The sequence below is a fragment of the Microtus oregoni genome, unplaced genomic scaffold, assembly GCF_018167655.1.
Source record: "Microtus oregoni isolate MIOR12 unplaced genomic scaffold, Mior012 000007F_ref0000211, whole genome shotgun sequence".
In the NCBI taxonomy this organism is placed as follows: Eukaryota; Metazoa; Chordata; class Mammalia; order Rodentia; family Cricetidae; genus Microtus; species Microtus oregoni.
Genome location: NW_024543066.1, coordinates 16290812 through 16313658, shown reverse-complemented (window position 1 = coordinate 16313658; position 22847 = coordinate 16290812). Strand labels below are relative to the sequence as shown.

Here is a 22847-nt window from a genome sequence, read left to right as displayed (position 1 = left end):
AGACTGTGTGAAATGTGAAAACTCTCGGATTTCTAGAGACACAGCAAACTGATTCAAGAATCCACCACGTAAGCTCACAGCAAGCACCAATGGAACTACAGGTACCTAACGGGACCCATGCGTTTACCATTAGGATCATTTAGTACTATCCCTAGTTGATTGATGAAGGAACCTTAATGTCTCACCTTGATTTCATACACAGTGCCTGGGAGATGCCAAGTGGGTAAGGAAGGGAAAGTTTGCTCCACAAAGGCATTCCCAGGGATATGTGAAGGGAAGAATAGACAGAAACACAATGCTGCCCATTGTCAGGCCTAATATGGCACAGGCCTAGGTCATCAGCACCCTATACCATCACAAGAGGGGAGAAAGCCATGCAAAACCCCCCAAGAAGTATCCACACTATGAAGTTTCTTGCTCCCTCCACAAAGCAAGCAAGCACACACACACACACACACACACACACACACACACACATCTTAAATCTCCTGATTATCTACTTGCAGTCAACAAAGGTCGGAGGGTCAAAGTGGCATGTTAAATGACTCTATGGAGATAAAACTATCAAAATTCCGGAGTGTAGGAAACCATCCAACTTCTTCAGCAAAGGGAAAAGGAAAAGTTCAGGAAAAATAAAGAGAAGGAGGGACTTGAAGAATAAAATTTAACAAATCTATCAGCCAATTACAATGTTTGATCCCTGGATGGTAGTGAGACAAGAAAACTGAAAACACAGCAACAAACCCAAACTACACAGACATTTTAAACACTTAAGCAGACTTATCTGTGTGTGTCTACTACATATGGTCAAATAGGAGGACTATAACACATCTAAATGTACTGATGATGTATTGAGTATTTAACGTATATGTTTTTTCACATGTCTATAACTTTGAACCACAGCAAAATATTTACAGAAGAAGTGCTATGATGTCCAGAGCTGCTTCAAAACAACAGCTAGGGAGAGGACAGGTATACAAAGGGACTGGCAGGGCTGAAAGCCAGAGAAAAGACCTGGTTTCTTTATGCCATGCTCATAGTCATATATATGTGCATGTGTGTTATACATTTATAGAATATATATTTATTTTTAATTAATTTATTTTAACAATATTTTAACATATCATATAATATGTAATTGTATATAAACACATATAATTGTATACATAATATAACTGTGTATTTATATATGCATAAATATATAATCTATAAATATAAAAATGAATATATTTAGTTAATATATAAATGATACAGAATAATTTACATAGCATATAAATTATATGTAAACACATATGGTTTATAGTAATATATAAATATGTATATACTCTTTCCATAATAATTTCTTTTTCTTTTTTCTTTTCTTTTTTTTTTTAAGAGCAAAAGACATTGGGACCAAGCACTTTCTTCTTCTCTCAAGCCATGAATACACATGGAAGAGTCTTGAATACACAGTCAAGTAAAAGCCAGTCTGAAAGGCCACATGTCATATGATTCTAACTATACATTCCATGCCAACTATGAAGACAGTACAAGGTAAGTGGTTGCCAGGAGGCAGGGCTGGGATCAGGGGGACTAGGTCAAGCCCAGGGAGTTTAAGGCAGTGAAAGCATGCTGTTTGCTACCACAGGAGTGGTTGTAAGTCACTACACATGTGTGCAACCTGTAAAGTGTACATCACCAAGAATGAGCCCTAATGTGAATTTGAACTCTGATTATCAATGAGGGTTCACTGGCTATATCTAAAATACCATTCTGGTGGGAAATGGCGACCCATCCCCCCATTTAAATCGGATGGAATTTCAGCATCCGTCATGCAGACCTGCTATGAACTGGCCACACATTTCCAGGGATGTCAGGCACTCATTAGTACAGTCATGTAACACATGCCGTCTGGTCCTCAGTGAACTGCATGTGACTACTATGCCACCTAGTGACACTAAAGCCATCTTAACTGACCAACAGATCTTCCGAAATGTACAACGACAAAATCACCTAATTATGTGTTTCTTAGAACTGTGTCAGTGAGTGACACATTTTGCTGTGGAACCCTCCCTCTCCCATCTCAAGGTGTATCCAGAAACCCTAAGACAGCAGGCAGGATGCAGGTGCCCTGATTGCAATACTAACTGCAGCCCCTCCTCACCCAGGCCTCCAGGGCCAGCCAGCAGGAACTCCTGTCTGCCTATCCTCTTGACAATGGGTGGCTTCTCCTCGCTGCAGTAGGGAAACAGGTCCTGGGAAAGGCCTGTGCTGTAGTTCAGGATGATGTACTGTGTGGTCAGGGCCAGGCACAAGAAGTAGCCATCCACAGCCACAGCAAGAGGCTGCTCTGGAGTGGACACCTCCTTGACAATCTGTACTCGGTCCTCGTACACCAGAAACATTTGGACGGTCCTTCGCTTCACGGATATGATGCACACTTCCACACAGAAGGGGTCCCCATTCACAGGGTTCTCGTTCACTGCAAATGTTGTGGCCCCTTTGATGCGGGCCCCTGAGGGGACTGGCTCCAGGTTCAGCATGTTAACCAGGGTTATCGAGTTGTCACAGAGCACCAGCAGCCTATTGAGAGCCGAGGCTGCACACAACTCATTCACGGGTTTCTTGAAGCCCAGGTGTCTGTGTAGCTGTTTGGTGGCAATGAATGAGGCCGTCCCTGTAGGCAAAGTCTTCTCCTCCAGCAGGAAGTGGTAGATGAAGCAGTCATTGGTGCCGACATAGAGATTCCTGCCACAGCACTCCACACACTCAATGCTGATGTGCTCTCTGTCACCAGTCAGCAGCTCCCGCTCCACTGCAGAGACCAAGGTGAAGGCCTTGATGTTCATCATGTCTACTGGGTGATCTGTGGGAAGACGGATAAAAATTTTCATCTTGGAGGAAGAAAGAAGCATAAACAACGAGCTGCAATGAAGACGCGCTGACTCCCCATCCCCCATTTCATCAGAAGAAAGAAAGAAAGTCCCCATAACTTGTCTCACTAGGAGGCTGGGGACCCCGAGAAAGAATACACACATGTGCTTAGGATTACTTGCCCGTCTGCTCATTCCCAAGGGAGCTGCAAGCTCCACAGAATTTTCTCCATTGTTCCTGGGAGACACACCGCAGATAGAACACCCACCCACACCTACTCACATCCGCAGACGACGTGAGGGATACACTTCTGGAAAACGCAGGCAGAGACCTCACCAAGCTTCTTTGATGTCTATAGTTACCTGCATGCGTGTTTAAGAGAATAGTCGGAGCTACGTTCTGAATCCCTTTGTGCTCTCTGGGAGCCTAGCCTGTCAGCTTCAGCTCCACACTTGTCTCTAGGAATAAACACGCCCACACTGAGTAACAAAGATGAGCCTCCAGTCTCCCATCCTGCAGGTGGTGAGATGAGCTGTTCCTAGGCCTGGGAGTGAGTCACTGGACGGCAGTAATGCACAGCCTCATTGGAAGAAACACACCCTGGGCTTCCAAGGGTCTCTTCTGACACGGACTCTGGTTTCACATTCCACAAAGTCAGAAGCAGAACAGGCTTCCTCAACTTCTCAGCTTCCAAGGACAACTCTTAACTCCTGTGAGGCAGGGACCCACAGGTTTAGACAGAATAGGAGGCTGACAGAAGTGACAAGGACATCATCAGGTCAACACAAGAAAGCAGCCTCTATCACACTGAGCTTCTCAGAGATGGAATAGGATCACTTTATGAGACATTAATTCCAGCTCTCTGACACATTCCAAGGAAGGTAGGGAGACCTCAGAAATTAGCTACTTCAGAGAAAAGGAGGAATCTTGTAACGCCTCTGATGCTTTTCCCCTCAAAGATTCTAATGCAGTGGTTCTCAACCTTCCTAATGCTGAGACCTTTAATACAGTTCCTCATGTTGTGGTGACCCCCAACCATACAACTATTTTCATTGCTACTTCACAACTATAATTTTGCTGTTATGAATCATAATGCAAATAATTTTTGGAGATAAAGGGTTGTAATGGGGTCATAACCCACAGGTTGAGAGCCACTGCTCCAGAGTGTCACAATTTTGAGCACCCCTCCCCGACGGGGGTGATGACAGTTGTTTTGCATCAGACTGTGACTCCCTTCTAATCCTGCATGCCCAAGAGGGAGGCCTGTCTGTGGGAACAGACAGCTCTTTGCAACCATTTCCATCACCTGAAGTGAAGCTGGAATGTCTCTCCCTATGTCGTGAGTTCAAACTTTATCTCCCTTGTAGTAGTAATGGGAGGAAAACTGACTCTGAGATTGGACTTGAGGGTTAGGACCCTAGGTAAGGGCTTAGTGCCTTTCACAGAGAGGGTGAAGAACTGTGTGTCCCTTCTGCCGTGTGATGACATGGCAAAAGGTGCCTCTATGAAGAGAGACCCTAACCAGACACTGACAATCCTCCATCTTAACATTCTCCATAGGTGTGAGCAATAAAGCAGCCTCTCTTACAGACTGCCCAGGCCACAGCACTGTGTTGCAGCAGGACGAAGACTTCTCTAGGCTGCCACCTCTGTGAAATGAATGTAAAGTAGCAGCCCCTACTTCACAAGGCTGGGGTGGAATAAACCTGCGCAGGTAGTGTTTACTATCAGGCACACAGCCCGCTGAAGCTGTTCATTTCAGCATGAAGACTAAGCCCTTCCCTTCGTGATGGGCTCAACTGCTCTCGGCCCCCGCCCCCCAGTCTGTTTTATTTCCCAACCTGGGCTCCAAAAAAGGAAACACTACCACACTCCCTTCAAGGTTGTGGCTATCTCACTGCCCTCTACCAAAGGGCAGAGGAAAACAAACAAGAACCAGCAGGGGGAAGCTAGTGCACACCTGCCAACCAATGCAATCAGCGGGCCAGAGCTACAAGTCTGAAGGGCTGCGTAGTAGGATCCTGTCTCACAAGGAAACATAAAGCAAAGCAAGAGCAGGAGAGGGAGAGAAGGAGAGAAAGGGGGGGGGGAGACAGAGACAGAGAGAGAGAGACAGAGAGAGAGAGACAGAGAGGTGCACTGAGCCTACTTACTTCTGGCCCCCTGATGCGAGCCTGCAATCCCACCTACTAGGGAAGCTAAAGAGGGACGCTCACAGGTGAGGGCCTGTCTGTCTCTAGGCAACAGGACTTCTCAGAGTCCCTGGGACAGCTGGAAGAACAACCCATATAGACATCTGCAAGTAATTTCTGGGACATCCAACTTTCTCTCTCTTTTTAAAAACAGCACCATCTATTTGTCAAGACCAAATAAAATTACCAGAACCCACCTAGACAACTTTTCCATTTAAATGCTAATGAGTCAACCACAGATACTGAAATGTAGCCTTGGAGATAAGATAACTAAGCCAGTAAAAGCGGAAATAATACAAAAATACGTCTTCCTTCATTGGTTGATCAAGCAGGACTGCTGTTTAAAATGGCAGGATAAAGCGATTCTGCCACTTAAAATATGAATTGTTTCTCATGCTTTTGGAAAAGAATAGAAACAAGCTTTGGGCACCTACAATCACACTCCTCTATTTAACTTCGTAAAGAAGTTTGGTATGTAATTCTAGTCTCCGTCTTCCCTCAGCATAGAGATAAACTATCCACATTTGCAGTGAAGAGTGCCAAGCAGAGCCAAATACCTCCTGTTTAGTTGAGTGAGGGGAGCTGGGAAGGGGGAAGGAGCGGGAACAGTAGGGCAATTGTGTGTCTTATGAAAAAGCTGTAATTTTATGACACTTCAAAACAAATGCAAATGCAGTACTGTTTCATCATCTGCCAGCTCAAGTCTTGCTGATGGGAAATTTCCTACTAGAGGTCTTTAAAATTAAAAAAAAAAAGAGGCTGCACAGGTGGCTCAGTGGTTAAGAGCATTGGCTGCTCTTCCAGGGTACCTGGGTTCAATTCCCAGCGCACCCACGATGGCTTACAGCTCTCTACAGCTCCAGTCCCAGGGAAATCTGATGCCCTCATCTGGTCTTCCTAGGCATCAAGCATCACATGGTACACAGACATATATGCAGGCAAAATACTCATATACAAAGGAATACCAATACGACTTTAAATTAGAAGCCCACTCTTTTCTTTCCATGTTGCTGTCTGAATCCCCAGCCCTCTCCTTCCACTCCTAAGCACTGCAATTATTAGGCATGTTTCACCACACCTACTAAGAGCCTGCTCCTGTAGTTAAGCAATAATGTATCAAAAGCAAAACCGGATGGAGGCAAGTGAAAGATGAACATGTAACTTAAAAATGGTTTACTTGCCGGGCGGTGGTGGCGCACGCCTTTAATCCCAGCACTCGGGAGGCAGAGGCAGGTGGATCTCTGTGAGTTCGAGGCCAGCCTGGTCTACAAGAGCTAGTTCCAGGACAGGAACCAAAGCCACAGAGAAACCCTGTCTCGAAAAAACCAAAAAAAAAAAAAAAAGGTTTATTCTTTTTTTTTTTTTTTAAGTTTTCAAGATAAGGTTTCTCTGTGTAGCACTGGCTGTCCTGGAACTCCCTCTGTAAACCAGGCTGGCCTCGAACTCACAGAGATCCACCTGCCTCTGCCTCCGGAGTGCTGGGGTTCAAGGCACGCACCCCATCGCCCAGCTAAAAATGGTTTATTCTTATAAGCAGTAGCAGCATTCTTCCCATGATTAGTTCGAATGACATATTTATGTAGCTGAAATAAGAATTATAAAAAGATAAACATTAGGCCACACATCTGTGTTATTATTAAGTCCAACTTGCAGCAAGTTCCTCTTAGTGTGGAAATAAAATAAAAAGTTCTAAGACAGTGCCTAGCTTCCCACGAGCCTCACAACCTCAGGAAGGAAATCAGACTAACATTATAAGGGGAATAATAGATAAATATGCCTAAAGGCCAAATTAATAGTCTTCATATTTTGCTTTTCACATCACTCTTTTTTACTAGTCCTTCAAGAATTTCATACAATGTGTTCTCTATCCACTGACTTGACTTTGTGTCCTTATTTTTTATTTATTCATTGACTGATCGATTGATTTTTACCCATCAAGTCTAATTTGCGCTGCCCATAAATTCTGGGATGTGTTGCCTTCCAGGGGACTGTGGACTACCTACCACTATAGAAACTTACACACACACACACACACACACACACACACACATACACACACAATGGAACTACCATATAAAAAGCAACATGCTGCTACTAGACACCACAGGCTAACATATTAAATAAACAAACAAATAAACAAACAAACAAATAAAAAGCTCAGTGCTGGAAATGGGTTTCTACTTTTGGAGTTGTTGGCTGGTGAGATCTCACAGATTCCAAATATTACAGGCTTTTGCCAAGGCTCTTGATTAGCCCAAGGGCAGAACAAGACAGTAAGACTATATTATGGAAGACACCACATACTTGAATCACAGAACATGAAGATACCTTGTCAGTATTGACCTGGAAGTTTCATTCCTACTACTGGCTTTCACAGTGCTGGAAAGTATTATACAAAGTAACAATCTTAATCATTGTTTGTTCTCTGCCAATTTGAGATTATGCACTCTGTCCTTTGAAAGATACTGCCACTAATGATCTGAATGTGTCTTTGAAGATGCCAATGTAGGACCATCAGGATGACTCACTGGCTAAAGATGCTTGTCAAGCCCGAGGGAGAAAATCAGCTCCCACAAGATGTCCTCTGATCCCTACATGCATACAGTGACAGTATGTTTTTGTATGCAAAAATAAAACTTTTAAAAATAATTAATTTATTTCTGCTAATGAACACAAAAGCAGTATTGTTTAGTTAGCATCTGTAGGTGCTGCTGTAAGAACTGGCTTTTTTGGCTGTCTTCCTTTAGGCTTTTAGGTCTCCTAAACCCAAGCTCCAGACTGGAGAATTCATTCTTTAAGGCTCTCCATGGGTTAGGTACCAGAGAATCTGATATTGCCCATATATTTCTAAAGATACCTGCTCTCGTGACTTGGAGACAATAGTTATGCAGGCTTCCCGGGCCTTGCTGCTTCCTCTTCATAGCACACAGCCAAGGTCAGCAGCTCAGATATGAGAAAGTTTATGAGCTATGCAGAACACCAGTTATGCCCTGACTTTATGAACATTGTGTTCCCCAAAGCAAACTCAGGGTTCTTTATGCATAGTCTGTTAAACCTTTGAGAATCACATAATACAAGTTCTGCATAATAAACTCTCTAGAGAATTAAAAAATAGGGGGTTCAGATCCCCCTTTATGAAGCCAATATAAATATTCAATCTCTGATAGTAAAGTTCAATAGTGTTTTTCTCAAAAGGGAAAATTAAGTCATTCTTACAAATAAACATGTCCCTTAGCAGCTGCAGCAACCCATCAATATACACTAAAATAAAAAATGTGGCGATGTTGGAATACTATCTTGGCAGCATGTTCACAGGAAAGTCCACAAAGATAAAATCTGTTGGTTTAATGTTCCACAGTTACAAACTAAGAAAGAAAAATGTCATTATTTTGGTAGTTGCATAAAATCTCAATTCAACATTCATCCATATCAAAAGCTTGCAGTATATTATCCTAATACCTAAAACACAGGAAACTAATCCACAACAGGAAGATTTTTAAAAAGATGTATTTTATTTGGGGTGTGTGTGTGTGCGCACGCACGCGCGTGCACATATAAATACTCACAGAGGCCAAGGAGCTGGAGCTACAGACACAGGTGATAGGAACAAAACTCAGGCCCTCTCTAAGCATACTCTCTTAACCACTGAGCCATCTCTCTAGGCCTCAACATCAAAACTTTACAACTATTTCCTTTCAAAGAAGATGAAGATGTCTGTTAGTACCATCTGTAGTGGGATGAATGGAGTCCTACTCAAATGCTAACGGCCTAAGCTCCAGGGCCTGTGAGCACCACCTTCTGCAACACAAGATCTTACAGATGAGTGGATGAACATGAAATCTTCAGGTCAAGCCCTAACCCAATATGACTATGCTCTATAATAGAGGAATCAGGCTGTAGACACACAGAGAGGAAAGATATTAATAAGGGAGGGGAAGATCAGGATCTATAATCCAATGAATGCTGGCCGTACGAGAAGAGGCGTTCCATGGATTCTCCAGTTCTCAGAGGAACTGGCACCATCACCCTTGATCTCAGATTTGGATCCTCCAGAGCTGTGAAACAGGACATTCCTATCGCTTAAGGTGCATAGTTTGTTACAGCAGTTCTTGCATGCCCATACACTGTGTCTATTCTAAGCTGCACTGGGAGTTTGTCAGGATAAGACTCAAAACCCAAGTCAATAGTACATAAAAAGATATAAAGAAATCAAAGACATAAAACTACTAATATCTACATACAGTTCTACAAAGATTCTCTTAGAATTAGTAAGAATTTAAAAGTAGTTAATTAAAAATATTATTATCAAAGTAATCTGTATTTCTACACATAAATAACAATTAAAAACTTTAATCTTAAAATTTATTTGTTATAACACATGAAAGAATCACCTAACAAAGATGTACAAGATCTCTGAATAAGCTAGGTAGTGATGGCGCACACCTTTAATGCCAGCATTTGGGAGGCAGAGGCAGGCGGAGCTCAGTGAGTTCAAGGACAACCTGGTCTACAGAATGAGATCCAGAACAGTCAGGCCTATGCTTTTCCCTGTCTTGGAAAAAAAAAAACTCTGAATAAAATCTTATTTTATTCCTTATGTATTCCTTACACCTTAAGGAAGGCCTATTTATAAACTTAGCAGTTTTTTTCTCTGCAGAAATTGACAAACTAGTTTTAAGTTTTACAAGGAAATCCAAGGACCTTGAATAGTCCAAACAATGTTGAAACTGAAGCACAAAATGACAGGACCCAGACTAAGAGAGCTCAGAAACTGTTAACAAACAACAGCATGTAACTAACATAAGGTTATTCCGTACTGCAGTGCCTGACTGTAGTTCTGTCTACTTGTATCTAAGAACTAGAGGCTAGCTGGGCAACATATCTGCCTCAAAAAGGGAAAGAAAAGGAAAAGAGGGATGGAGAGAAAAACAAGCAGGTCAATCCCCAAACTGGGAAAAAAATGCAGTTTACACACCTGCCAAATCAAACGAGGAGATATAAACTCCCACAAGTCAACAGTCAAAATAAGAAACACTTATTTTTCCTTCCACAAGTGTAAAAAAATCAAGAGGACACTTTACAAAACAAGGTACACCAATGACCAAAAAGAACATGAAAAGACTGTCACCATTCTTAGATACCAGAATGGGGTAAGCTGCATGAGCTGACTTCACCGCTATTAGAACAGCTACCATTGAGCTGAGCACGGTGGCACACGCCTCCAACTCCAGCACTGGGAAAGCAGAGAGGCCAGCAGATCCCTGGGTTTGAGGCCGGTCTGGTGTACAGAGCAAGTTCCTGTTGTGGATAGTATTTTAAGGCATATTACTTTGTTTATGCTGTGGAACGTTTGTTTAATGATGCAAAGATGTGTTACATTCTTTTATGATGTATTTGTTTAACTCAGTGAAGCTGTGTTACTTTGCCTGTCTAAAACACCTGATTGGTCTAATAAAGAGCTGAGCAGCCAATAGCAAGGCAGGAGAAAGAGTAGGCGGGGCTGGTAGGCAGAAAGAATAATTAGGAGGAGAAATCTGGGAAGCAGCGATCAAGATCAAAGTATGAAAAAAAGGAGGAGAGGAGGACTCCAGGGGTCAGCCACCCAGCTACACAGCAAGTCACAGAGTAAGAAAGAAAGAAGCCCAGAGGCATGAAGTAGACAGGATAATTTAAGTTGAGAAAAGCTGGCTAGAAACAAGCCAGGCTAAGGCCAGGCATTCATAAGTAAGAAAAAGTCTCTGTGTGTGATTATTTGGGAGCTGGGTGGAGAGTCCCCCAAAAGTCAAAAAAATCATCTATCTGGCTACCCCATCCATTTTACTTTGTTTATTGTTTCGTTCTGTTTAGACAGGGCCTCAAATTCAGCACGTAACTGGGGTGACCTTGAAAGCCTGACCATGTTACCTGCAATTCTGGACTAGAATGACTGGCATGACCACCTTGCTTAGCCATTCTTTTACTTTTTCTTTCTTTTTCCCTTTTCTTCCCCCGCAAGTCAGGGTTTCTCTGCTTAGTCCTGACTGTCCTACATCTCACTCTGTAGACCAGTCTGTCCTTGAACTCACAGATCCACCACCTCTGCCTCCTTAAGTGCTGGGATTAAAGGTGTGTGCCATCACCGCCTGTCACCACATTCTTAATGTTTCTATGTAATTACACAAGACACACACAACAGATTTATTCTTCATAGTCTGAAAACTGAAAACAGTCGAGTTTTAGAACCATAAGGTAATGCATTCAAGTACTAACTGAGCTATGTTCCCAGCCCAGCTATTTGTGAAACATTCATATAGTAGAAAACTAGTCAGGAACGAACGGATGAAAACAACACATGGCCAAATGTCAAAGACACTGTATGAGGCCAATGAGATGGCTCAACAGGTAAAGACATTTATGGCCAGACCTCAGGTCCTACATGGTGGAAGGAGAGACACAAGTCCTGCAAGTGACCTTCTGACTCTCATACAAGTAAACACGAAAGATAAATATAATAATAAGACTGTACATCCTATACACTTCCACTACATGAATATCAAAAGTAGACAGCACTGACGTGTGCTGATTTAACTCTTATTAGTGCTTATTTTAGCAACAGGGTGACTAAATGGCCAATGACAAAGGGAACACTTTGGGGAACAGGAAGAGTCTATGTCTTGTTTAAGGTGTCTGCTGCAAATGCATGGAGACCTATTCTACTACTGTGACCAAGGCTCGTAGAAGAGTTTATTCAAGGCTTATAGTTTTAGAGAGTTAGAGTCCATGACTGTTACAGTGAGGAGCAAAGCATGAAAGAGGGATGGAGGGAGGGAGGGAGGGAGGGAGGGAAAGAGAGAGTGCACACAAAAACACTAACTGGGAAAGGCATGGGCTTTTAAAATCTCAAAGCCCACCTCCAGTTACACACCTCTTAATCCATCCCAAACAGTTCCATCAACTAGGGACCAAACCTTCAAATATGAGTTTGTGGGAGCCATTCTCATCCAAACTACTACACTTGTCAAACTTATATGACATGTGCATTTCCCCAGGCACAACTGTAATCCTAGAATATAGGAGGCTGGAGGACTGGGAGTTCAAGGCCACCCTAATCTACACAGGGAGACTGCCTGAAAATATAAAAAGGAGCTCACATATTTGACCAAAGGTATCTGGATGTCATGGGAAACTAGCAAAACACCAGCACAGAGCCGGGCGGTGGTGGCGCACGCCTTTAATCCCAGCACTCGGGAGGCAGAGGCAGGCGGATCTCTGTGAGTTCGAGACCAGCCTGGTCTACAAGAGCTAGTTCCAGGACAGGCTCCAAAGCCACAGAGAAACCCTGTCTTGAAAAACAAAACAAAACAAAACAACAAAAAAAAACACCAGCACAGGCAAAGTATTGGCACAGAGTTTTCCCTGAGCACAAAGCTGCAGGTGATCACTGCAAGAGATTTTAGTTTATGGTAAACTAAAGCACATGGTAACTGCATGTGAATATAAGAACAGGACACAATGACAACTCCACTGCCTGTGGAAGATTCCAAACTGCTAAAACTGTTCTAGCATTTTCTGTGAAGCTCTTGACACACAAGGCTGAGTAAGCTGATGATTCCCCCCCCCATGGAATTTATTTTATGTTCACAAAGGTGAGAACAAGAAGGAACATCAATCGTGTCTGAGATGAGGGAACTGGAAACACCCCAGCTCTCCTCCACAGGACAGAGGACTGCACAATGCAATAAGAAAATGACTTACAGCTACGTACAAGGCTGAATCCATTCATGGGGCATCTCATGAGAAGAAGAAATTAATCCATAGGTAATGAGCCTGGGAATGGGCAGATGACAGATTTCTAAGACATCAAAAATGTTTAGTTTCCTAAACTCAACATTGCTGTTATTATTTGCTACATCTCTACAGATTATAATTTTTTTCTATATGTTATTAAATAATTTTTAATTTTTTATTAGTATATATCAATTATATAATGAATTTCATAGTGGTATATTATTTGTGTTTTAGTAAATAAACCTTGCCTAAAGGTCAGTGCTAAGCAGCCACACTGGTCAGCCATACAGGCCAGGCAGAGGTTGCACACACCTTTAATCCCAGCAGTCACACTGATTAGCTATAGAGGCTGGGTGGTGGTGGTGCACACATTTAATCCCAGCACTAAAGAGGAATATAAGACGGGAGGAGACAGCTCTCAGGCTGTCTCATTATGAGGACTCGTGGAGGCAGGATCACTATTTCAGACTAAGGTCAAGGTAAGAGCCTGTGGCTGGCTGCTTTGCTTTTCTGATCTTCAGGTTGAACCCCAATATGTCTCTGGGTTCTTATTACCCATGCTACAGCTTTCATTATCATATTTTGTTTTTTTTTTAATCTTTATGTGTACCTATGAGAATGGGTGTGTAACACACATGTGCATGCATGTTCATGTATGAGTACAGGTATGTTCATGCCAAGACATGCATGTGGAGATGGGAGGTCAACCTCAGATGTTGGTCTTTACCTTCTACCTTGAAGGCACCTCTTTAGCTAACCTATGAATGATGTGGGATTCCCCTCTGTATGCTGTGAATATGTTTTATTGCCAGTGGTTAATAAAACAGCTGCTTTGGCCTATGGCAGGGCAGAATAGAGGTAGGCAGAAAAACTAAACTGAATGCAGGGAGGAAAGAAGGCAGAGTCAGGCAAATGCCATGTAGCTGCCAAAGGAGAAAGACACCAGAACCTTACTGGTGGGCCACAGCCTCGTGATGATTAAATAGATTAATAAAAATGGGTTAAGAGCTAGCTAGAAATATGCCTGAGCCACTGACTAAACAGTGTTATAATTAATAAAGTTTTGTGTGATTATTTGTGTCTGGGTGGCCAGGAAGCAAAAGTGCAGTTTCCACTTACATATAAACTCCCAGGAATTCTCCTGTCTATGGCTTCAATTTTGCCATAGGTGTACTGACATTACAGACAAATGCCTGGCTTTATGTGGATTCTACAGACTTGAACTCAGGTCCTCATGCTTGTGTGGCAAGTGCTTTGACCCACTGAGTCATCTCCCTGCCCTCATTATGACATTTCCATACACAAATATAATGTGTTTTGACTGGTGTAATAGTGGTATGACTGATGTAGAGTAACCACACACTTTATTATTAGCTTTACACATTAATTTTTATGATACGCATTTTTCTATAAATTATTTGCTTTCCCAAACTAGTTTAATGATGGGACTATAAAAAGAATCCATTCAGTAAACTCACTAGAATTCACAATTTTCACTTGGAATTTCACTTCATGGAAGCATATATTTATCCCATATGTAAGTGATCTACTCACAATTTCTGAATTCACCTAAATCCAGTATTTAGTTTATATCAAATCCATATTTAAGGGCCTTTTCTCAAATAGCATAGATATTTGAAATCTTCACAATTATTAACCATAAATGCCTCTTATATTAGAAGATAAAGGGCAAGACGAGCGTGTGGGGACTGCTCAATGAGATGGATGCCCTACACTAGGTGAGTGTCTGCCCCTTCTGCGGCAGCAGGTTACACGAGGCCACCCACCACCTCTTGGGCTGTTGGCCGCAGCAAAGCTAGGGAGGTGGCTCAGCAAATAAGGGCACCTGCCACTAAGTTGGATGACCTGAGTTTAATCCTGGAACCCACATTGTGGTGGAAGGAAAGAACCTATTCCTGCAAGCTCTTCTCCAACCTGCATGCATGCATGTGTCCACACATACACAAAAAGTCCATGTAAAAACAAACAAAATGAAAAGCCATAGCACAAGAACAAACAAATGAAATAAAAGCAGCTGTAAGATCAGTTATCCAGAAGCAGAAAGACATTTGCAGATACATCATAATATTTTAATTTATGAATACATAAAATTAGACCAACTCCTGCTCTAGACAGAAAATATATATATTGCAAGAGTACTGTGACAAAGTGGCATTTACTGAGACTGGCGCTTTAGCAGAATAACATTACTAGCTGTACCATCTATATACAGGGTTTGGATTCCATTGTAGGTTTCTCCAACACTGTCACCTAGTTACCTCAGGAGGACAGGGTAATTTAGATAGTTTGATTGATCACAGTTGGTATTTGGAGAACTGAGACTCCATCTAGGCATCTTAAGGCCAAAGCACAGGCCCTTAACAGGTGTCATGCTGACTCAAGAATGGATGCTGTATTTAACATGTATAGTCCAAAGGATGCTCAAGCCTGGATGGGTACCAGACAACGTATCCCTGAGAACACTATGGCTGACCCTCATGAGAGCCCCAAGGACTGGGTTGGTCATAGTTATTTTTAATTTGCTACATTCCTTTCCTCTATTCCTTTCTCCATTTCTCTCTTCGTATTTTGTTTGTGTTGTGCGGTGGCAGGGCGCTACTTGCTTGACACCACTGTAGTCCAGGTTGCCCTGGAATTCACTATGAGCCAGCCTGGCCTCTATCTCAAACTGATCCTCCTGTCTTGGCCTCTTGAGTACTGGGACTACAGATGTGCACTACCATGCCTAGATTGAGTCAGGATCTTGTCATGTAGCCAAGGCTAGTCTCAAACACAGAATTCCATTGATTTAGTCTCTGGGGTGCTGGGATGGCCAGAATGCACTCAACCTTATTTGGGGTAGTCCCAGACTGAGTTAAGTTTTGCGTCTGTTTAGTGGTCATGTATTTTTTCATATAATAAAGCAGGCGGGTTTGCCACAAAGGAGAGGAGTTGTAAGATCTCAGCCAAATTATTCTGCAGAACCCAAACACCTGGCTGCCACAAATCATGACTTGAATGTCTTTCTGATGAGGACTGGATCCTGACCAAGAAGAGATGTTTAACCCAATCAGGGAAACTGAGTCATTTTTATAAGGGATCAAAGCTTTAACATTAGCATAAAAGGCTTTTAATAACTGTAAAAAGCAGAAATGCTAATTGCAAGTCAGGTCTGGAAAAAAATGCAGTGTTTTTGTTTGTTTTCAAAACCTTCATTTACATTTGTGCCAGGCCCCTATTCATTTGGGCAGGATTTTTTTTTTTTTTTTTTTTTTTTGGTTTTTCGAGACAGGGTTTCTCTGTGGTTTTGGAGCCTCTCCTGGAACTAGCTCTTGTAGACCAGGCTGGTCTCGAACTCACAGAGATCCGCCTGCCTCTGCCTCCCGAGTGCTGGGATTAAAGGCGTGCGCCACCACCGCCCGGCTAGGATTTTTTTTTTTAAACAGGCTCCTCTCTGTAGCTAAAGAAGACCTTGAACTCAGATCCTTCTGCTTCCCCTCCCAAGTGGAGGAATGACAGACTTGTGCCATTGCACCTGGCTTTATGTGGCGTTAGAGATGGAGCCCAAGGCTTCCTTCATGCAGGCTAGCTCCATACTCTCTGAGCTCCATCCTCAGGCCCCAGTGTTGCTTTTTAAGCAGCAAGCTCCAGGCGTCGTCAGCTTCACAACTAGAAGAAGCTACTGTGACACACAGGGCAGTACCAATCTTCATCTCCAGAGAGTTTAGGCCAAGGCTGACTCGGTGCTGCAGGCCTGCTGCAGTGAACAGCTCTGTCCCCAGCTCTAGGACTGCTCCTCAGATAAGAGTGAAGGAAGAATGGCAGAGGAAAGGAAGGCCAAGAGTCCTACCAAGTCTTCCCAATGAGCTGAAAACTCTCACCTTGGCATGGACAGTGAACTGAAATCCAGAATCCACAGCCTAACTCCACAGTCACACCTCCATGGGATCAACGATTGCTCAGAGCATAGAACCCTGGGTTTTGAGAGTGGAAGGAAGCATGGCCTTACGCTCTCATTTCTACTTGTGAACAATCATTTACTTTATTTCTCTTAAGTGTCAGGTCTTATGATAGATGCCTCACATGAATATTTTATGGGAATTCACACACCTTTTGTAAAATTAGCCCTACTTGGTGAAAAAGGGGAGATAAGACAGGGCCTCGTGTAAGCTAGGCCGGTCTCAAACGTGATACACAGTCATGAATGGCTGATGACGGTCCTGAACTCCCTGTCTTTCTACCTCTATCTCCTGAATGCAGGTACCACCACACCCTATTCTTCCCGTTTTGATCAGGAAAATGGCATCCAAAGGTCACTGTTAGGAAGTGACAGGAGTGGGATCTACACCCACAGCCTCACCCTCATCGTGGCCACGGAGTGTGATAAACCAGGGTCTGGGGAAAGGTGCTGTGGGCAGGTTCTTGGGGATTCTGGTCAAGCAGTCTTTGACCAAAGTGGTAGTTGCTTGGTTAGCAGAAAGGAACGGAAAAAGAAAAGGAAGCAGCTGTCCAAATGTCTCTTCCTTTCTGACCCTGGAGCTGTGAGTCCTCATCTTTGCTGACCAAGAAAGAATCCTGACCACCAGCATCAGAGTGCAGCACACAGCACACCAGCAGGTCTCTGTCCCCGTGCTCCGGCCAGCAGCAGGCAGGCAGGCCAGCTCACAGGGCACCCCTTCTCGGAGTCTTCCCGTGCCACCACATTAACACCAATGTTGCCCGCCTGCCCTCCTGACCCAGCAGGCCTTGCCCAAAGCACAGGGGTGATCAATCATATCTGCTGGACTCCAGCCCCCGACTAAGAAGCAGTGTGAACTCCACTTGAGCACCCAGTTGTAGCCCCAGAGCAGCGGCCTCTGAGACTCAACCAACAGTCCTTTGACAGAAGCAAGACCAGGAGGCAACTGCACAGCCTTATGAAGCACTCTAAGAAGTCAGGCAGAAGGCTACGGAAGGAAAAGTCCCACTGGGGAGCAACTCCCTGATCTGGTGCACCCATGGTAAACACTGGGACCAGGGTGATCAGACACAGGCCTCCTCTTTCCTCTTCAGCATTCCCCCGCCTGGTCTCCCCCAGTCTCTCAATTCAGACCTGAGACCGACCCCAATTTCAACCCCTAATCCACAGAGCTCGGGAAACTTCAATTCCACACGCACCCCAACCCTTCCACCCAAAGGGTGGAGGCGCACCAGCACAGTCCTTCCTGATCCTGATCTCTCTCTCTCCCCAGAAACGCAAGTTCAAGGGCTAGGTCTCTCGGATTTTCCTCTGCCTTACACTGACACACCCCCAGATCACAGGGTACACAGTGACCCCGCGCGGGTGAACACCCCAGGTTCCCCCAGCTTGCACGCCGGGCCCCGGCGGCACAGCTGGCCCAGTCATGCAGGCACCCGCCCGCTCTCGCCCCGCTGCACCTGCGCGGGCGCTCGCCAGGGCCGATCGCGCACCCGCGGCTCCCCCAAGCCGTCCCTCGCCTCTCACCAGCTCAGCGCAGCTGTCCCGCGCCGCCCGCGGCCTGGGGGCCCCGCCGCCCGCTCCGGCCGCGGCTCCTGGGCTGCCGGCCCCGCCGCCGCCGCTTCCCGTCACGTGGGCCGCCGCCCGGCGCCGGCGGAGGGAGGGCGGGCGCTCGCCGGTGCCCAGGCCGCCGTGCGCCGCTGGGGGGCTCCGCATCAGGGCTCGGCGGTCTGGACGGAGGGCGAGCGCGCGCCGGCCAGTGCGCAGGCGGCGCCGACTCCGACCGCCGCCCCCGGGAGGGCAGAGTCTCGGCCGGCCGCCTGGGAAGCGCGGAGGAAGCGCCGCCTCATCTTCTCCGCTTTCCCAACCATGGCTGCCTACTACAGAGCAGCGCTGGGCAAGCGGAGGCTCGGAGAAATGTCTGCTGGACAGACGGGTGGACGGCCTGACAGCCCGGGCCCGACTTGGCAAGTGGGGATGCCTCCTGGACCGCAGTGTGCCAACTGGGGGCCTGGCCTGTCAGTGCCCAGGCCCACTGCTAGTCCAGGCTGTAGGATTGCAGGTCCCGGAGAGAGGAGCGTCTTTGCAGGCCTTTCCTTCCTAGTTGGGCGCCCCGGGGCGATTCCACCTACTTCTTTAAGGGCAGTCCATCAATGGCCACTCCTTTGTGACAAGCAGTGGTGAAGAATCATAGAATCATTCTTCTGTGTAGAATTAAAACCCAGTTTCCTGATTAAGGGTTAGGAAGTGCTATCGGCAACAAACAAACCAGACAGGCTTCTCCAGTTATTTCCCCTGACTTGAGAACTTGATATTGAGGTGGCTTAGGGTTCCCCCACTCCCATGGCCCTGTCCCCAGAGTGTGTAGGAAAGATGCCACCCCAAACCCCAAGAGTGGGCAACACACTATTCTGTAGGTTTTTTTTTCCCCCCAAAGAAGGAAAGCTGGTGGGGATGAAGCTCTAGAAAGACTAGCTTCTGAGGGAACCTCTACTGGCTGATTATAGATTCTTGAGTTCAGTGCTGTCCGGCAGTTTATACCTTGTCCTACCTTTACGAGGTGCATACTTCAAGAGCCCCATTTTATTGAGGCAAAGAGAAGTAGATGACTTGTCCTGAGTCTCATTCTAGTAAGATTCAAAGAAGAGACTCAGAATTCAATAACACAGTATGTTTGCAACAAAAAAATTAAGCTCTATTATCAAAATAGTTTATGCAACAAGTTTTACATTCCACTTATATGATCCAGGAGTGAAGAGTAATCAAACAAAGAGATGTAAATCAGAAATAAGTAGTTTCTTTTTTTGTTGTTGTTTGTTTTTTCGAGACAGGGTTCCTCTATAAAACTTTAGAGCCTGACCTAGAACTCACTCTGTAGACCAGACTGGCTGGTCTACTACAGAGATCCGCCTGCCTCTGCCTCCCAAGGGCTGGGATTAAAAGCGTGTGCCACCACCACTCAGCATAAATATTTTCTTCATGAGAAGGCTTACCATAGGCTTTTTTAAATAGCAAGCTTTATTGTTGTAACATCTGTTCTAGGGACATACTGATTCATCTACATCACAAATGAACTCCCTTTACATAATGCCTGGACTATGAAACGTGCTTAGATATCTTCATAAGCTAGTTAAGTTCTTTACGTTGTTTCTTTTGGGTCCATTTAAAAACAAATATAGTGTCATGATTTTGAAATGAATGTTTTAAAAATTACTTTTATATATGCATGAGTGTTTTGCTTGCATGTATGTGCATCACGTGGGTACAGGAGCACTCCGAGCCCAGGAAATGTATCAGATGTGGACCTGGAGTTACAGACGGCTGTGAGAACCAAACTCAGGTCCTCTGTAAGAGCAGCAGGCACTTCAACCGCTGAGTCATCTCTAGCCCCTCAAATGGAACCCCTTGGCCCATATCAGACACTATAATGACAGTTCATAGGATGTGAAAAGATGTGTTCTGACAGAAGACTAAAGAAAATGAGGCATTTCCTAACTACAACTGCATGCTTCAACAGCTGACAAACACTTCCAAAAGGTAGTATCTTCTGTCTTGTGCTCTGTACCCAATTCTATCAGTTCTATCTTCTTGCATATAGAAAGCACTCAGCCAGTTTTTTTTTTAATTGGGTGATTTAATGCTCAACATTAATATACAAAAGACCCTTACTAGTGATGCTGGGGTGAAACTGGGGACCTGTTCATGTGGTAAAGATGCTCTTTACCACACAGCCATGTAACTAACCCCAGAGGGTCTTAATGCTAGTAATCTCTGATTCCAACATGTACCATTCTTAAGAATGTATCTAACATGCTTGACAATTAGCTAACATCTATTATGTTTGGACGTCACTTTTAAAGATCAGGTTAAAGACATTTATGATTTTAAAAGTAAACATGGCTTATAATATGCTATGTTTTTAGAGCTTTTATTGTATAATATTAGCTCATGTAATGATATATAATCATTTCATATACTTGTACTTTAGCTCTATCAAAATAAAATTTTCAGTTATTACTCAATCAGCTACTTCCTGGGCAGCTTCTTCATGCCAAGTGCTATGTCATAAGTCAGACTGTCTCGGGGAGCTTACTGTTTTGAAAATCACTAAATTAGGGAGATGTGTGCAAGAAAAGCTTACCTAACCAAACTAAAAAGTCAAAAATAATGTGCTTTAGAGGTTTGGTGACAATAGAGCTCAGGTAGGAAGTGCCTAAGAATCATCCAGCACAGACTTAGCAGTTCTTGCTGTGTGGCAGGCACTGTGCTGGAGGCTGAAGACCAAAAGATAAAAAGAAGTAACCCTTGAGAAAAGTGCCTTGATCTCAATGTTTGCATGCTCCCAAATTCCTGCAGAAACATATTCCCCAGGATAACAGTATTAAGAGGTAACACCTTTAGGATAAAGTCCATGAGTGGGATCATCTTAAAGTGGAACCCTTTACCCCTCTGCCATGTGCCATGTGGAGGACACAGTGAGATGTCACCATCTCTGTGGAATGGATGCTCACTAGATGCCAAATTCTCCAGCACCTTGGCTCTCTCAGACTCCAGAACTATGAGAAACATGTCTCTTGTGTCTGTGAGCCACCAAGTACTCATCAGTATGTCTGCACACACTAAGACACTGAAGGAGGAGAAGCACTAATATTGCCATTTACAGTGCTATAAACACTAATAGGCAAAAACACAAATCCAGAATGTGAAGCATTTTATTAACTGTTACTTTCACTTTGAAGTTCTTTGTCTTATGCTCAGATGAATTTTTGAAAAATAACACATATCTCTAGAGGTTAGGAAGACAGCTCAGTCATAAAAAAAAAAACCCACTAGCCATTCTTGCAGAGGACCCAGGTTCCATTTCCAGAATCCTCATGGCAACTTACAACCATCTGTAACTCCAGTTTCAGGAAATCCAATGCCCTACTCTGGACTCCTTGGGCACGGGGTACATACAAAGTTCACAAACATAAAAACCATAGACTACATAAATAAACATTTGTAGCCCAGTATCTTAAGGTTTACTTGATCTACAAACAGAATCAATACCTAAAGTTCTTAGAGAATATTCTCCTGAGTTACTCATCCTACAAACATTTTTATTTATTGTTTTTGTTTTGAGACAAGATTTCACAGTGTAACCCAGACTTGCCTCAGGCTCAGGCTCCCAAGTGCTAGGATTAAAAGCATTTGTCATCATCCTGGCCACCAAAACCTACTGAGACCCAACTAAATGCAACTTGATGCACACTAGTGAACGTGGTACGGAAGTGGCTAGAAACTCAGGGAACTTGCCTTATTCACCTTCTAGGGAGGGGTGAACGAGACCCATGGCTGGTTGGTTCCCCTTGGCTTTGTCTCTGTTCGCTAGAGTTACTAAATCAGAATGTTAATGACTAAACCTTCTTTCTGTTTGAAGCTCCCATCATGTTACACTGACAATATTCTCACCAACATGGTAGACTTCCCTCTGGTCTGTGTCTAGACTGGAAAGCTCATATATGTCAAGAGGAGATGCCAGAGGCATCAGATCCTCACAGCCCATGGTAGTCTTTTTCCTCATTGATAATTGGTTTTCAGTCTTTTGGTTCCTGGCTCCTGCTTTTGGAGCTTGGTTTTGGTATCTTCGTCATATAGTGTGGTTGAAATCATCTTGAAGCAGCCCTTCAGCCTGAACATATTTGAAGTATGACCCCAATTTTTTTTAAAAAAAATTACACTCTAGGGCTTTTTCACTAGCCTAAGAAATAAACTCCAATGAAACACAGTTGGCAAAGTGTAGACTCCCCAGAGCTCTACTCAAAAGAGGCTCTGCCTGGGGAGGAGCAAGCAGGCATTGCAACAAGAGCCTATTTCCCTTGGGGGTAGAAAAGGATTGATATGAAACTCAGTATAGTTCCTTCTCTCATAATCTTTTTTTTTTGTCTTGTGGTTTCTGGTTTAGATGTACCCAGAATAGTTCTAGTGGATTTATTTTAAGCCAGGAAGTGCTTTGGGTGGGTACTGGGAGTAGGTTTTTTTTTTTTTTTAATAAAAGGACAGATCTTACCTGTCACAATATGTTTGCAGATGAAAAG

The 22847-nt window shown here is 44.0% G+C and overlaps 1 protein-coding gene across 1 annotated transcript in view; it reads right to left on the bottom strand.

The window, feature by feature from the left end:
• Tgfbrap1 (transforming growth factor beta receptor associated protein 1) overlaps positions 1–18783 on the bottom strand; it is a 46752-nt gene extending 27969 nt beyond the window's left edge. Inside the window, exons 1-2 of the mRNA XM_041655798.1 lie at positions 18298–18783; positions 2144–2845 (exon numbers count right to left, since the gene is read on the bottom strand). Of these exons, the coding sequence (XP_041511732.1) occupies positions 2144–2831 (688 nt within the window). The 5' untranslated portion in view covers positions 2832–2845; positions 18298–18783. The remainder of the gene's footprint in view (positions 1–2143; positions 2846–18297) is intronic.
• Positions 18784–22847: the final 4064 nt, after the last annotated feature.